This window comes from Gymnoscopelus braueri (assembly GCF_963280865.1).
Source record: "Gymnoscopelus braueri genome assembly, chromosome: 6".
Lineage (NCBI taxonomy): Eukaryota > Metazoa > Chordata > Actinopteri > Myctophiformes > Myctophidae > Gymnoscopelus > Gymnoscopelus braueri.
In genome coordinates this window covers 29,487,751-29,503,759 of record NC_137607.1, presented here as the reverse complement: position 1 = coordinate 29,503,759, position 16,009 = coordinate 29,487,751, and the positions used below count along the sequence as shown (strand labels likewise).

The window sequence follows — 16,009 nt, the reverse complement described above, 5'->3', positions numbered from 1 at the left end:
AGTACCGCACCAAACATGTGACGCACGAGGAAGCGGACGCTCGGCTCGGCCAATCGGATGAGGGCAAGTATAGAGACGCAGAGGAATCTTCACTAAAGACGAGACCGGACGCTCTGTGTCGCTGGATTTGACCACAGCGCCACCATAGAGTTATGGACGAGCACCACACGCAGCATTTAAACTGTATGTTATTTTTTTATTGAATACTTTATTAACAGTTTGCAAAAAAAAAAAAGCACAGAAGTACAGTTCCATACAAAAGGATGCTAAAGGATAAACCAAAGAAAGCACTATATGGCTTGTTCCCATGGGTCCTGTGTATTCAATTCATCGAAACATTAAAAGACAAATTATAATAAATTACAATAATATGCAAAAACATCATATAAATGAGTAGTAGGCGACGACTAATCAAAAAGAAAAATATCTACAGTAAACAGTTGGGGGTGGGGGGCATTTCTGTATAAAGGGGACTTTTCCAATTCAATGCCACATGTTACTTTTACATGATCTGTTTGATAACATTCTTCTAGCACTTTGTTGCATTAGGAAATTAAAGTGAATTGTGTTGTGATTAAATAGCTGATTTGACTGACATAGTATGACCAGTTTGATGATGCTGTCTTTAAATAATGTATCTTGATAAATAGATAGCTATTTGATAAAGTAAATAGATCTATACTTACTTATCCAAAAGGAAATTCCAGTTTCAGGTAACTCACACCATGCATACAGGAAAGGTAGTAAAGTAGAATAATGCTAAGTGAATATAATGATACACTTAATGGCTAATATAAAATAGAGGAACAATCCAATATGCCATTCATGCATGGCAGTGCTAAGAATATAAAAGGGGGCCCGAACCGCTGACGTAGCGGTCCGGGCACCTAGGCTACAATGTAGCCTGACAGCGTGTTGCGGGTTCGAGTCCTGATCCCGACGGGGCCTTTGCTGCGTGACACTCCCCATCTCTCTCTCTACCCATTTCCTGTCAGCCTACTGTCCTATATAATAAAGGCATGAACCGCCCAAAAATAAATATAAAAAAAAAAAAAGAATATGAAACGGGGAAATATGCCAAATAGCCTAATATGCAGCCGACTTGTATGATGGCTGAGGACGGTGCGATATAACTAAGTGTAAGATAAGAGACCATTATGAACAGGCAGTCATAGATCCACAGTCATACAGACTGAACAGTGGGCCAGCCACCAGAGCAAATAGTGCTGAAAAAAAAATCTAATGCAAAACAGTAAGCTTGTGTTTCCCTCCGCTCGGAGCCCATGGTCGACTTGATTATACTTTTGTCAGGAATGTAATCTTACTGACCTTCTTTTGAAAGTGCACTGGAAAAAAGTGTCGACATGCTTCATGAAATATTGCATTACAGCTACAGTAGATGAGATTACATTCAAACATAATTCAGTATAACCCGAAAATACCACCAAAAACTACATTTACGAAACCTCACCATTCACATTCATCATTCATTGGCTAATTTTCTCTTGGGGAACATACAGTAAGCACAGTTTACAAAACAAGTGCAGGACTTTATTGTGTTTGATGGGTTTGGATTGGAATATAAGAAGATCGAAGCAGCCAAAAAAAACAAAATACTGTGACATTGTGTATCCAACGTAGCAAAAGTGGACAGAACTAACAGAAGTCCTAAATGTCACAATAACTACTGATTTATGTCGAAAATGTTTGAGCAGGATATTTTATGGCTCCCTGCGCTGCTGCAGAGTGTATTTCTGTATGGAGCAGATGTTCACAAACATCACAGACAATTTCCAAAATGTATTAGTTATGACTGTACAACCATTAGGTGCATGTCCACATATTTATGTCATTTTATTTTGTTTTTACACAATTGTGCGCCCACACACACACACACACACACACACACACACACACACACACACACACACACACACACACACACACACACACACACACACACACACACACACACTCAGCAACACATGTTTGGTCACTAACTCTGGTGGCAGAGTGTGGATGTGAACTGTTTGTGCATGGCTGTTTGCCACTTAAAACCGGTTAGGCCACACCTTAGGCTAAGGTTAGCCCGGGCAGTTTATGGCCCGGACCAGTTTTTTGCGAACGCAGCGGAAGGAGGCGCGCCGAAGGCGCGCCTCCGCGCAAGTGGAGCTTACTATGAAACCGTGCTCGGGTTGTGTCTCTGTGTCTCTGTGTGCACTGCCTGTGTGCACTGCCTGTGTGCAGCTCCTGAGATAAGTAAATGTCCAATTTAGACGTACCATACATCAAATGAAAGGTCTTTGAAAACTGAACACACCTGTCAAGGTTGCGTTTAAGCCCGCCCCTTCCCCCGGAAGCCACACCCCAGAGAAGGCTCATAAAAACTCCCCATTGAAACCCCATGTTAAATGAAAAGTGCCCGAATCGCTCCGAAACCTTTTCTACCCCCCTCTAAGTGGGGGTCTACCAACAAATACTTCGGGCTCGGATTTTGGCTCCGCCCCCCGGAAGTGGGTGAAACAGGCACTTCAAACACTTTGTTGAATTGTTCAAAAACATTCTAAGTTTTTTTTTTGTCAATTTGTATTTTTCTAAGATGCTCCTTTTAACGCAGATTTTTATTGATTTTTTTTTTAATTTTTTTATTGGTTACTTTTTTTTAAATATTTTTTTTTCATACGCGTTCGCTTTCCGCGTTCGCGCGTCTTACTTGTTATAGCTACTGAATATGTGTGAATGTGTAATAACCGTAATGGTGAGTGTGTGTGTGTGTGTGCGTGTGTGTGTGTGTGCGTGTGTGCGTGTGTGCGTGTGTGCGTGTACGTAACTATAGGAACAATAATAGTGTGTTTTGTCTGTGTGTTGACTATATGCGTGCTTGTATGCATGCATGTGTGCGTGCCTGTGTGCATGTGTGCATGTAGGCAAGGTTGCATTGCTCATGGGACGGCCTTGCACGCTGTGCAGGAACCTATTTGACCAGGAGCACGCGCAGGCACACAAATAGATTTAAAACGACTTTAAATTCACACCTCAACAAAGTTTCAAAGGCTCCCGACTCACACCAGGTGGATTCCAATTCAGCATTGCAGCACTGCATGTACTGTAGGCTATGCAAAATACGTGCGTGCAATGCGTGCGTGCGTACGTGCGCCACGGGTGTCTTGCTTTCCCCGGTCACGTCACCATGTGGTTCCGGACATGAGCCATGAAACCTACAATGAACACGGCATCTCTTGTTCAAAAGTGGATGACAAAGCGCTTCTCGGCAACCAGTGCCTTCCCATCGTCTTCCAGGAAAGTTCTTGTGTAAATATTGGTCAAATGGCTCAAATTACGGGTGTATTATGGGCAAATAGAGTCACAATTAGACACCCTGCCTTTCAAGAGCAGATGTATTGAGTGACTTTCATGAACATAATGTATTACTTTTGATGAGCTTCAATGGGATTAAATCACATGCTGTAGCCAAACGTCTTTCCTTACACTTATGGGTGATTTATGCTTGGTTGTGCACCGGCGTTGTGCATCATACTGTAAATAGCCGATCTGCAAGCTCGTAATGTATCTCGGTGCGACATATAGCAAGCTTGTAGATCATCTATTTTCGGTGTGCGATACCGGTGCACAACAAAGTATAAATCAGGCATTAGAGACGGTGAAGGTTATCACAACACCAGCCTATTAGTAGTTGTTGTGTATTTGTGTGGGAATAATGTGTATGGGAAATAACGTTTTAGAAACTCAATGCGGTATCCCAGAGTCAGCCTTTCAGTTCACAGAACCGACCTACTGTGCATCGCATGAGACTGAATCTTTAACAGGAGCAATCAAGTACTCTGAGCAGCTCCTAATGCCGTATTGTTCTAGTACATTTGACCGTGTATGAAAACATCTGCTCCGACAGTGTGAGTTGTGTCGGTAGCATTATGAAAGTGCTCACTCACCGCTCGACTTCCCAGAGTGCACAGCGTGATGACAGGTGTGATGCTATTACAGTCTAAAGTAAACACTGGCCTTATTGGCCTTCCAAATAAGACTGAAAACAAGTGCCTGGGGTCCTGAGAACCACAGCGGTGCGGTCATCCACCCTGCCTGATCAAAAGAGAACAGCACAAGGGTTCTGTTACGCAGCTCGCTCTGGGCTTCTCTTAGTTTCGTCTTTCTTTCTTCTCTTGCTCTTTAACTGCAGGTGTCTCACTGTGTGTTTCTGGGGTATATGATTCTCACTGTGTCTCATGTTGTGCGAGTGCGCACGCTCGTGTGTGTGCGTGCGTGTGTGTGTGTGTGTGCTTGCGCGTTTGTGTGCATGTGTGTGTGAAGAGGACACAGACAGAGTTAAACAGAGCAAGTCCTTGTGCAAGAGAAAGGGAGTGTGAGAGAAAGATATTAAGACACGTGTCTTCCAGCAAGTAACCTCATTCTCCACTTTTATCACAAGGATAAAAGTGGAGAATGTAACTTACAGTTACACACACATCATGCTAACAAGTCCATTTGGTTACATTTGTACACTCGCAGAGTTAACTTACAGTGTAATTCTTGTCCAGCCCAGAGCCATTGAGACTGAAAGAGTTTCATCACCTCTGTTCACTCCATCGGGCCAGCGATTTTACAGCCAGGGCGGATCATGTAAATGAAGATATAACAATATAATATTAAATATTCTAGTCATTTATAGCCCAAACCAACTTACAGTTACTTTGGAAATAGGTATGCTCAGAGATAACAACAACAATGTGGAAGTAACGCTTGCCATCGGACGCCCAATAGTTCCAAACACTACTGTATAGTTCCAAACATATCCTCGTAAACGTAAAGGGTGCGCGTGTGATACATGCACCGCGTGACCTTTAGTATTCCTGACCCCACACTGACGCAACATCTCTCTGGTTCAGCCTATCCATTCAGTGATGTCTTTGTTTTCAGTGGTTTCTGTGTTGCGGTTGCCACACCCTGCCCTGCACAGTTAGAACCATGTTACCAGAGATACATGCATCCCCACACCCTGCTCCTGTATCCTGCTGTGGGCACTCCCACCTCGCCTGCCCCCGCTGCCAGAAATATTGCTTTTACTCTCCAACTCCAATGTCCATTTCAACAAGTTTTTACTACACTGTGAAATCCCTTAGTGTCAGTTTAACCCTGACAGTGTAAGAAATCGACCGCACACAGCCAAATCCTCAGTGGTAATCCATCCATTTGTAAACTGACTGGTTTTACAGTGCGTGGTCGCTGGACTATGATTGATGGAATAATTTGATTGATTTCTTGGCTATTCTTAGCCATAATTGGGCTATTCTGTTGATTGAATCGGTCTAGTATGATTCTTTGTTGCTGGTATGGTTATCGGCCAATCAAAATGAAGCAATACGGTAACAATGACCCAGAGAGAAACCTATCTGAGATCTCTGGTCATTACATTCTCTCTCTCTCTCTCTCTCTCTCTCTCTCTCTCTCTCTCTCTCTCTCTCTCTCTCTCTCTCTCTCTCTCTCTCTCTCTCTCTCCTTCTCAGTCCTCAGAGAATCCTCAGCTCTGTTTGTTGTCTTAACGCTTAGCACAACCAGCTGCTTCTCATTCTGTGCAGATCCCCGATGACAGTGTGTGTGCATGTGAGGTGTATAATGAACATGGGTGTGTATAGCCACTGCATGTGTGCATGTGTGCTTGTGTGTGCGTGTGTGCTTGTGTGCTTGTGTGTGCTTGTGTGTGCGTGTGTGTGTGTGTGTGTGTGTGTGTGTGTGTGTGTGTGTGTGTGTGTGTGTGTGTGTGTGTGTGTGTGTGTGCATGTGCGTACATACATACGTGCGTGCGCACACATCTAAATGAGATTGTGTGTTTGTGAGTCAGGGCAAATTCACACATATTCCTCTGTGTTTCTCCGGTCTCAAATTGAGTTTCTCACTGTAGTGCGAGCAGCGCTGGAGGCTGATGCTGTTACACTGAGAGCCAGTCAGCCTTTCACAGCCCCCCCGGCCCCCACCCCCTGCACAGCAGAGAACCACTGTATCAGATCACTTTCACTGGCTTGGCTCAGGCAGTGCACAGTAAAACAAATACAAAACTGTAAGCTAGATCTCATATAAAGCATGTATGTACTCATGTGTCCTGACCTCTCCCACACCATCGCATGCCATGCCCCCCACGTCCCCCCCCACCCCCACCCACCCCAGTTGCACTGAGGGATCTATCCAAGGCTGACAAGGCTAAAATCTGAGGAGAAGCCAGGATTGCATTGTAGTCCCAATGAGATCCTATTCCTGAAACACACACGCAAACGCACACGCACACACACGCACACACACACACACACACACACACACACACACACACACACACACACACACACACACACACACACACACACACACACACACACACACACACACACACACACACACACACACACACACACACACACACACACACACACACACACACACACACACACAAACAAACACACGCTGTGCTTTGTCTCATCTGACAACCATGAGGCCCTACTTGAACTTGAGTGAGCATATTTCTCTCAGTTACACGTTTTCATGTTACATGGGGATTACGCAAAAAAAAACATTTTGCTTTACATATTTTGCAGCACAATGTACCAGCATCTTTACTTGCTTTCAGTATTTCTCACTCAAAAGTAGCATCTGTGATGCCATCACCAACACCCCCTCGCTCTCTTGCTCGCTCTCTCTCTCTCTCTCTCTCTCTCTCTCTCTTTCTCTCACTGGTTTACATTATTGTACATCTGACAGAGTGACACCTGTCAGGTTGATCCCACCACTGGGGGTAATAATGCACTCCAGGTGAGAATGATGGAGAAAGACAGAGAGGTTAGTTAACAAGGTTCTTCACAACATCTACCTCTGTCTGGATCCCAGTGAAGCCGTGTGTAGATGTATCCCAAGCCATTTCCAATGACTTTCAATAGTGAAAACAAGCTCATAAGTCTGAGCTTGTAGATCGACTATTTTCGCTATTCGTCGCATGACTAAGTATATACGGCTTAAGTGTTTAACAGCTGTTCTGACAGTACAGTGGCTGATGTAACACAACACTGTTCTGACAGAGTTGGGAACCCCCAAGTCCCACCCAGTCCCTTTCCCAGACTTTTGACATCAAGCAGTTGATTGGCAGGTCCCAAAGCTCAGGCCTGTCTTTCAGCATTTCCCATGGCAACTGGTGTCTTACCTCAAGCACAGGGATATCTGACACCTAGACAGACACACCTATATGCGTCCCTTTCCCAAAGGTCTGAGAGAGTCCAATGCATCGACTGGAACCAAACCGCTGAAACGCTCCCTTCAATTGTACTTTCAGGGTCAGTGTCTGTCAAGTCAAGGCTCATTAACGACCAGCCATATATTCACATCAACATTCAACTGTGAAGCATTCACTGTCTGCTTGAGCTGTCTCTAGTGAAGTCTGTATGTTTAAGGCTCACGTTCTCTATTAAAACGAGACGGGGGCTATTAAAGGCATGCATGGCTTCATGTGGGTCTCGGACTTCTGTGACGTCACCTACTGTAGGCTATGACGTAGCTATGACGTTCAGTGCCGCCTGAGTTGTCAAGCTGCGGTTGCTGTTTTCCAAGTTGTACACATTATTAGTTTTACAATTGCCATAGTTGTTCTACATTAAAATAATCGTATAATGTATTATAAATAATCACTGTTATAATGCATTATAGTGTGATTATAAGTCACAATAGGTGGTCATTGGGTGCTTTACAGTAAGTAAAGCAATACATTCCTGAAGGTATATGCAGAAACGCTTTGTTGTTCTTGCATAAATTGAATGCTATATTTTTTACTTTACTTAAAGCACCCCCCAATGACCAGTGACCACTTATAATCACACTATAATGCATTACAACAGCGATTTTAATGCATTATATAATTATTATTATTATAAGAAGAATTCTAATTATTATTAGCCAGGCCAAAAGAATAAGTATGTGAGTGACCAGGCTTTATAATGTGTTATGATTATTGTTGTAAGTATTTATGAGATGTTATAACTATAATTATAGTGTTATGAGTGGATTATAATGAATTATAAGTATGTTTATAAAGCATTATAGACTTGGGATGCATAGCAAGCAAGTGTTACCAGTCAGGTCAAAGAGTCTATGACTGGTTGGGGGGAAACAGTAGAAGAGTGAGGATTTGGTCCTCAATTTGTGAAATCAAGAGTTTGAACGATGGTGAACACAATGATTGTGGATGGATGATGTCATCATGTGACACGGCAATGGTGAAAGAGAGTGTTCATGAAGATTGTGAACACAATGCTTTCAGATGGATGAGGTTTAGTCACATGACTGAAATGGACAAACAAGAATGATCTATATATACAAAGAAAACAGCATCCTGGTTAAACATTGACAGTAAGGCTACCACTCTGTCATAACTCCTCCTCCTCTTGTCATAGCTACAGTGTAGTCTGAAATAACACATGAATTGTGCTTCTTTTATTCAAAACTGAGTGGTGTAATTTCAGGTAAATGCGGTCCATAGACAATGAATTCCAAAAAATGGAACTTGTGTTAATGATTGTAATTGAAGATGATTAAAAGGGTGTACATTTTGCCTTTATATTTCCAGTTCAGATCATCCCATTGTGGATGGCAACACAAACAATACACTGTTAATCTAACTCTGAGAGTGTACAAAATTACCCATTTGTACACTCTGACTTAAATTAGCTGGATCTTACAGTTTGTAAAGAGATGTGGCGTGAACTCATCTCCACCCAGCTAATCAATAAACTCAACATTCGCCCTCCCAGGATGCTCCATCCTGGGAGGATGGAGCATCCTGACTAAAGACAAACATATTACCATGCAGCCTTTCCTGAGCTCACTGGTGAGAAGCTCTGCATTGCAATTACTACGCTACTTATCTCATTAGTGGTGAATGGAAGCATGTGTTTCTCTGTGTATTTTACAGACACTCCACTCAGAAGCTCCCTGGACAGTAACAAACACATCACGTACATCTCATTAAGATCAATTAGTGACGGTTTCTTAAATAAGGCTATAGGTTTACTCTTACCATTCTCATATAGCCTCTCACTTGCTGCTGACAGGTTTGGACAAGGCAATCTCTTTGTGAGAATGATTTGAGATTTGGATAGGTATGACAAGAAATTACTTAATGCACTAATTTAAGACAGATTTTTCGCTACACAGAAAAACCCTCTGTAATTTAACTCCACATTTGAATACTAAGTAACATGAAAAAAAGGTCTAATAGGTGAAGACTTATCTTTGCATTACAGTAAACCCAGGCCGCCGCCAAACTGTCCATATTTATGCAATAATTTGAATGACTGTTTTACATTGTAAAACAGTATTGTGATAGCCTGCTGTAGTTCTCTGGTAGGGAGACTCAGCTCCCGCATCCAAAGGGAATCACAAGGCTCCTCCTTGTGACAGAATGCTCTGATGCTAAAACAATAACTCACAAAAGAGAAAGTTTTCATTTCTCTCTCCATAAACCTTTCCTTTGACCCAACACACCAGTTCACTTTTACTGCCCCCCCCCTCCCCCTCGTGTGTGTGCAGAAAGAAGAATCCTCCTGACCATAGGGTTTTTTTATTTTTATAGGTGAGAAGAACTGACTGGAATACACAGCGTTCTGAATTGGCAATTTGGCATATGACGCTTGGAACCTGCTGTCTTCCTCTGAATTGTGATGCTAATATATGCTCCATTGATGTTGCAATATTAACTGGAAAGTATCATGGAGGGAAGGAGTTCATATAGGGCACAACATGACACATATCGCTTGAGTTATGTCTTTCTTTCTGAGTCACAACATTTGACAATAGAGTTAAAACAGGACAGGCAGCAAACAAGTCATAGGGTACAAGAGGCAGGGTATTAGTGCTTTTCAAAGTGAGGGCCACCCAGGGGCGGGAAGGAGAAGAGACAATTCAAGAAATTCAAGAAATCTCTGCGTGTGTCAGGCCGAGTGGGAAGTCGGTTGGATCATCAGCGTTTCTTCAAAACATAATAGATACATCGACAAATCCCCATATATGGAGTACTCTGATGTCATCAATGTGGCATCATAGTACTGACGTCATAGACTGGCTTGGACCCCATATTTGGGCATGCCTAACACAGAACTCCATATAAGGGTATAAAAATGGCACAGACAGACAGATGGGTGCAATGCTCTGACAACGGATACACCTTGCATCCTTCCTGAGTGGGCCGGTGCCTGGTCTAGTAATATAATAATAATAATAATAATAATAATAATAATAATAATAATAATAATAATAATAATAATATATTATTATATATGATATATTGGGCATATATATAAAAACAATTACTTCAATTCAAATTTAATTCATAAGTTTGTTGTGCCAGTTAAATCACTTTCAACCGGCATCCCTATTTTGGTCATTATTGTAAAAATTCTTCATAAATGTTAGAGTTTTTGGGGAAAATATAAGAAATAGCTGATCTATGAGCTCACAATGTGTCGCAGCACAATGCGTTGTGAGCTTTTATTTTTCTTTTTGTATTTCAGCTATTTCAGGTTTATATATCCGAATATTTATAAATCACTATTGGGGGGCTGCAGTCAGACTTTGGCTGTTCGGGGGTCTTGCTATTATAAAACAACAAGGGGTTACTGTAGCACGTTGGGTATTGTGTATTGTTACTGTTGGTTGTGATTGTTTATTGTTGCTGTTTGCTATGGGAAATGCATTAGGGGGATTAAAGTTTTATATTGCTTTATAACATGTCATTTTACTCATTTATGTTACGTTAACCATGACTGACACGGATAGCTACTGTGTCTGTGAGCACCCCCTATCCTATTTCCCCTTCATATGGAGTTGCTTTGCTGTGCAAGTTACGAATAAAAGTCTTATATAAAAAAATCATTGTCATGACTACTCCTTTGGATCAGCAAACTACCGGTCATTAAAATGCTATTAAGCTGCCATCTTTTTAAGGATAGGATTTGTTTTTCGGAAGCAATTGATTTCAGTTACGAGAGGAAGTCTGTTCCATTGAACTGCGGCAGAGTGCAAGAAGTACTCTTCCCCAGGGTGGATTATATATTGTATAAAGATGGAATTTCTATTCATTGTTGACCATCAGTTTTTGCCATCACCATGCATGCAGCTCAGATGCCCTCTAGTGGACATCTGATGAATACACTGTGTGGGTTTCTATGAAGGTACTGTATTTATACTGTTGTTGCCACTGTAGAACATACTCGGTTTGAAAAGTATCACAACAGACATTGAAAACAAAGCATTTGCGTGCTAAAATTGGTTTTATTCTCTGGTATTCTACAATTCTTGTTGTTTCATCATTACATAAATTGCAAACTTGAAAAAAAAAACAGAAACAGATACTACACAAAGAAAGAAAGAAACAGGTATCCAAAATCACAAAGCTTTTCAATTTTCAAAGGGTAAAAGGAAGTGTAACAAGCAACAACTTAATCGTTACTGGACATTCTGCTGTTTGGGACTGGTGTGGTATTATTGCACAGATGACTCTTCTAAGCTCTGATGTTTGCTCACTAATACAACTGTACATTTACACATGATACCCAATGTATGTGCAAAAATACGTGAAATGTTGATCGTTTCTCCTAAAAAAAAAAAGATGAATAAAGCTTTGCGCTTCAAGTACAATCTGGCGTTAAACCAGTAAAATATTAACATAAGAACCAACTTCAGTGATAAACATTCAATCGTACAGTAGGTAGTGTTCTGTTGTTTTATCATGCCTTCATGGAAGGTGAGAGAGCTACTCCAAACTGCCCAAGCAAATGCCAGCTAATGTGCACACTGAAGGCAATGAACAAATAAATAAAATACACCTGCAGTTTGGGTTGAATTCGGCAATAGGCAAGAAGCAGGGAGTGTGTGTTTTGAAACATTTACTCTTTCCAGAGGGGGTGGGGATATGTATTACATACATTTGTTTTTAAATAATGCCAAATAATCAACATTAATTCATCAATAACTAACTTAGAGCTCCCCCTGATGAAAACCAAGTTCAAAATGTATTTTAACCCTAGACCAGAAACAAAGAATTATATATTTATAAGACTTGTTTATAAAAAGGCAAGTAAAATCTCATGTTCACAAAATATGACTTGTGTAGTAGCATTCAATCCATTTCTATTAAAAGTGTTTATTTTTATTACATGTTTTGAGAAATATGTCATAAAGTGCAAGGCATGCAAAAAATATATATATTTACAAAAAAATGGGACAGTGTGAAACTTCACAGCAAAATACTCAATGTTCATTTAAATCTAATAACGTAACTACAGACCCAAATGGACATGTACTGAGGATTTTACGGTGTCGTCACTTTTAGAGGGAGCTATACACTGTATACCAAAACAATATTAGTGTTGTCCTTGTTTTACTGCAGCTACAGTAAACAGATTATTTCGAGGAAGATAACTGACATAATTCATTATTTTTCGCCAGTTGAATCTATGCCATGGCTATTAAGGGTTAATAACTGAAAGAGTGACAAACCTAAAAGGTTTTGGGTATATTGTATGGCTGTGATACAACTACCTGGTCACCTTTTTTGCCATTTAGCATGAAATACTTTAATGAATTACATGACTCATAAAAGTTATGCAGTTTTCATCCATTCCGCTTTAAACATTGCAAATGACAGTATAAGGCTTATACTGCTTAGTAAAAAGGCTTTATACTCCGTTGTACAATGGTGTTGCCGAAAATAGCCGATCTACACAGGGGCACAATGAATTATAAATTAGGCTTAACTACAGTAGCAGAAAGTCCGGGCCTTGGAGGGAGCGATGCGTCACTCCAGAGGGCAGACAGCTTCACTCTATTCCATATCCTGTCAGAACTAGTGAGCTGTGGTGATAAGCGGAATTGGTCCAGTATTGGCCACAAAGGCCGTGTATTGTCAAAAGGCATGCAAAAGGCCTCAATGTCATTCTGAAAAGGAGAGAGACAATAAGCAGAATTAGGTGCGAACACTAGGCTAAATGTACCTTAGATTGCTGTTTTAGATCTATAATATATAATCTATAATGGGCTGTTCTTACCTGTCTAGCTCTCCGGAGGAAGCACATGTGTGGATGATTGGCTCTTTTTTTTCTGGAAGAAGATTACATCTGAATTGGTATAACGATGAAGTTGGAAATAATGTGTGCATGCATCTACTATTTGAATATTCAAAATACCTTTTTTTCAGGCTTTGAATGACAAGAAGATACCAGTGGAGTCCTGGATCTTTGCTGTACCTTCTGATGTAGCCTGTGGTGCAGGCTGACGTCGGATAGCCAGGGGTGTCTGAGGCACTCTGCAGCGCTCAGTCTCCAACACTTGCTCTTCACCAGGAGACGCGTGATGAAGTCCTTGGCCTGGTCGGAGACGTCTGAAAACTCCTCCAGCTCGAAGTTCCACTGGCACTCCAGAATGTTGTTCAGGGTTTCATTGTCGTTGTCCCCCAGGAAAGGAGACAAACCACTCAGCCTGAGCAGAGAGACACAGAGATATTATTGGCTGTGCACGCCGATCAAGGTGGTTCAAGCTATTTTATTGTCACATGCAAGGTTAGAATTCCATGCATCTGCTTTTGATATCCCCGCCTTTGGTCATACATTTTATGGCAAGCAGGGTATGTTTTACCCTGCTTCTGGCTTCTGGATTTTTTACAAATCGAACCCTGTACTGTAGCAATATTGCAGGTAGTGAAACTGTTTATTCATTTCCTTTTAAGTAGTTTGTAGCATTTTTAAGCCTTTAATTGACAACAACATTGCCGAAAGAAACAGGAAATGTGGAGAGAGAGGACAATGACACTTGTGACCATATGGGCATTGTGACCATATGGTAGGCACCCTAACCACTTGGCTTTCGGGTCGCACTAGGTAGTGAAATTCTTCTGTGTGTTGGAAATGTTAAGAATCCTGGACTTACAGCATGTACGCGATGACGCCCAGACTCCACATGTCCGTGGGGAATGAAACAAATTCGTAGTTGATCACCTCAGGAGCCAGGAACTCAGGCGTTCCGAAGTTGACCCTTAGCTTCTCCCTGGGTTTATATCTATCACAGCAAGAAGAACAACCACAGGAAACATAAGGATAGGCAACGAGAAGTTATACAATATGGGGAGACATGGAGAAATCTGTATTCATATCTTCATCTTACCTTCTGGCCAGGCCAAAATCTATGATTTTGATCTTGTACGTCGTTCGGCTAATGCAGAGAATGTTCTCTGGCTGAAAGAGAACACAAAGAGAAACATTATCACCTAACTATAGGAACAACAGACCATAACTACTGTTAGCAGGGTTTGATTTGCTGGGAGGGATGGGGTTCTATGCCTCTGCTTTTGATATCCTCTTCTGGTCATATGTTTATGGCCGGTGGGGATATGTCATGCATTTCCTTTTGGTACTACACTCTACAAGAGTGATGAGGTGGTCTGGACGTGGTCTTCCCATAAGCCAATTTTAATATAGGATTGGCCAAACTTGCAATCTTTTCAAATTCAAAAATAGCAAAAAAATATCACATCTACAAGCTTACAACGCAATTTGTCGTAAAAGGAAGTACACGAAAATGTCCCAACCTCTATTTCCTTGTAACAAATCAAACCAGTGACAGACAAGAAGAGACAATGGACAAAAAGTAGTGGTAATGTGTTTACCTTGAGGTCGAGGTGCAGGATGTACATCTTGTGCATGTAGTGCAGTCCATCGCAGATCTGGCGGATGAACAGCACAGTGTCCAACTCTGTCAGGTTGTAGTTCTCATCGATGATACGGTCAAACAGCTCTCCTCCGTCCACACTATGGTGCACAGAATACAACCACACTGTCAAGTAGCTGCAAAACCCACACGTACACACACACAATATACAAACACACAAGTGCAGGTGCACACGCACACACACAGTACACTTACTATTCCATGACTAGGATGATGTCAGTGCGGGACTCAAAGGCAGCGTAGAGCTGGATGAGGTTGGCATGGTCCAGCTGGTTCATCACCTGGATCTCATTCTTCACCACGTCCTGGAGGACAGAGGAGCCCACACACACACACACACACACACACACACACACACACACACACACACACACACACACACACACACACACACACACACACACACACACACACACACACACACACACACACACACACACACACACACACACACACACACACACACACACACACACACACACACACACACACAGAGAGAGAGAGCTCACTTAAAACCACATGAACCATAGCTGCCGTGAACATTCAGTTCACGACATTTGGTGTAGGGGGAAAACAGGAGCAGACCAACTAAATATATAGGGTTTAAGTGGTTAACCTGCAGACTGACAGACAGACGCACAGTAGGTAGGAAATATGAAATACATTTTGCCAAAATAAACAAACATTGTTGCAGACAGTCAGACACACTGGCGGACAGATAGCAAGTGCCAACAATTTCAGTCGCGCCACAGCTGATCAGTGAGAGCAACATGAGCCAGCGCTGAGGCTTTGATTGGTTATGACCATGTGAATGTCTGAGATGATTAGTGTGACCACAGCGGTATGCTGGGAAAACCAAATCTCTATCGCACCTCACGTCACTCTCATGTTGACCAATAGTGAGAGGCTGACAAGGTGGTTAGTATGTCTATTTTAGTATTTTTAAAATGGTTTCTTGTTCTATCTTCATGCTATTTAGCAGTATTAAAAAATGGGGTAAATTACCACAACATCTCGCTGAAATATATTACAGATCATTCATACAAGTAGGGTTGGATTTCCTGGGGGGGGAATCAGCCGCTCGCATGCCCTCGTTGCGTTTGTGTGTGTGTGTGTGTGTGTGTGTGTGTGTGTGTGTGTGTGTGTGTGTGTGTGTGTGTGTGTGTGTGTGTGTGTGTGTGTGTGTGTGTGTGTGTGCGAGCGCGTGTGTACCGCCGCTCTACAAGCACAAGTTTTCCTTCTA

The 16,009-nt window shown here is 41.8% G+C and overlaps 1 protein-coding gene across 4 annotated transcripts in view; it reads right to left on the bottom strand.

Annotated features, from left to right (window-relative positions):
* Window positions 1-11,327: 11,327 nt before the first annotated feature.
* Window positions 11,328-16,009, bottom strand: part of mylk4b (myosin light chain kinase family, member 4b) — a gene marked incomplete at its 5' end in the record, with an annotated part of 67,236 nt that continues 62,554 nt past the window's right edge. For 3 of the 4 annotated variants that reach the window (XM_080431486.1, XM_080431483.1, XM_080431484.1), the window contains 7 exons: window positions 11,328-12,981; window positions 13,092-13,143; window positions 13,230-13,521; window positions 13,969-14,097; window positions 14,203-14,273; window positions 14,705-14,846; window positions 14,962-15,071. In XM_080431486.1, coding sequence (XP_080287612.1) covers window positions 13,096-13,143; window positions 13,230-13,521; window positions 13,969-14,097; window positions 14,203-14,273; window positions 14,705-14,846; window positions 14,962-15,071 — 792 coding nt within the window. In that variant the 3' untranslated portion in view covers window positions 11,328-12,981; window positions 13,092-13,095. The remainder of the gene's footprint in view (window positions 12,982-13,091; window positions 13,144-13,229; window positions 13,522-13,968; window positions 14,098-14,202; window positions 14,274-14,704; window positions 14,847-14,961; window positions 15,072-16,009) is intronic. The other variant, XM_080431485.1, reaches the window with a different exon arrangement.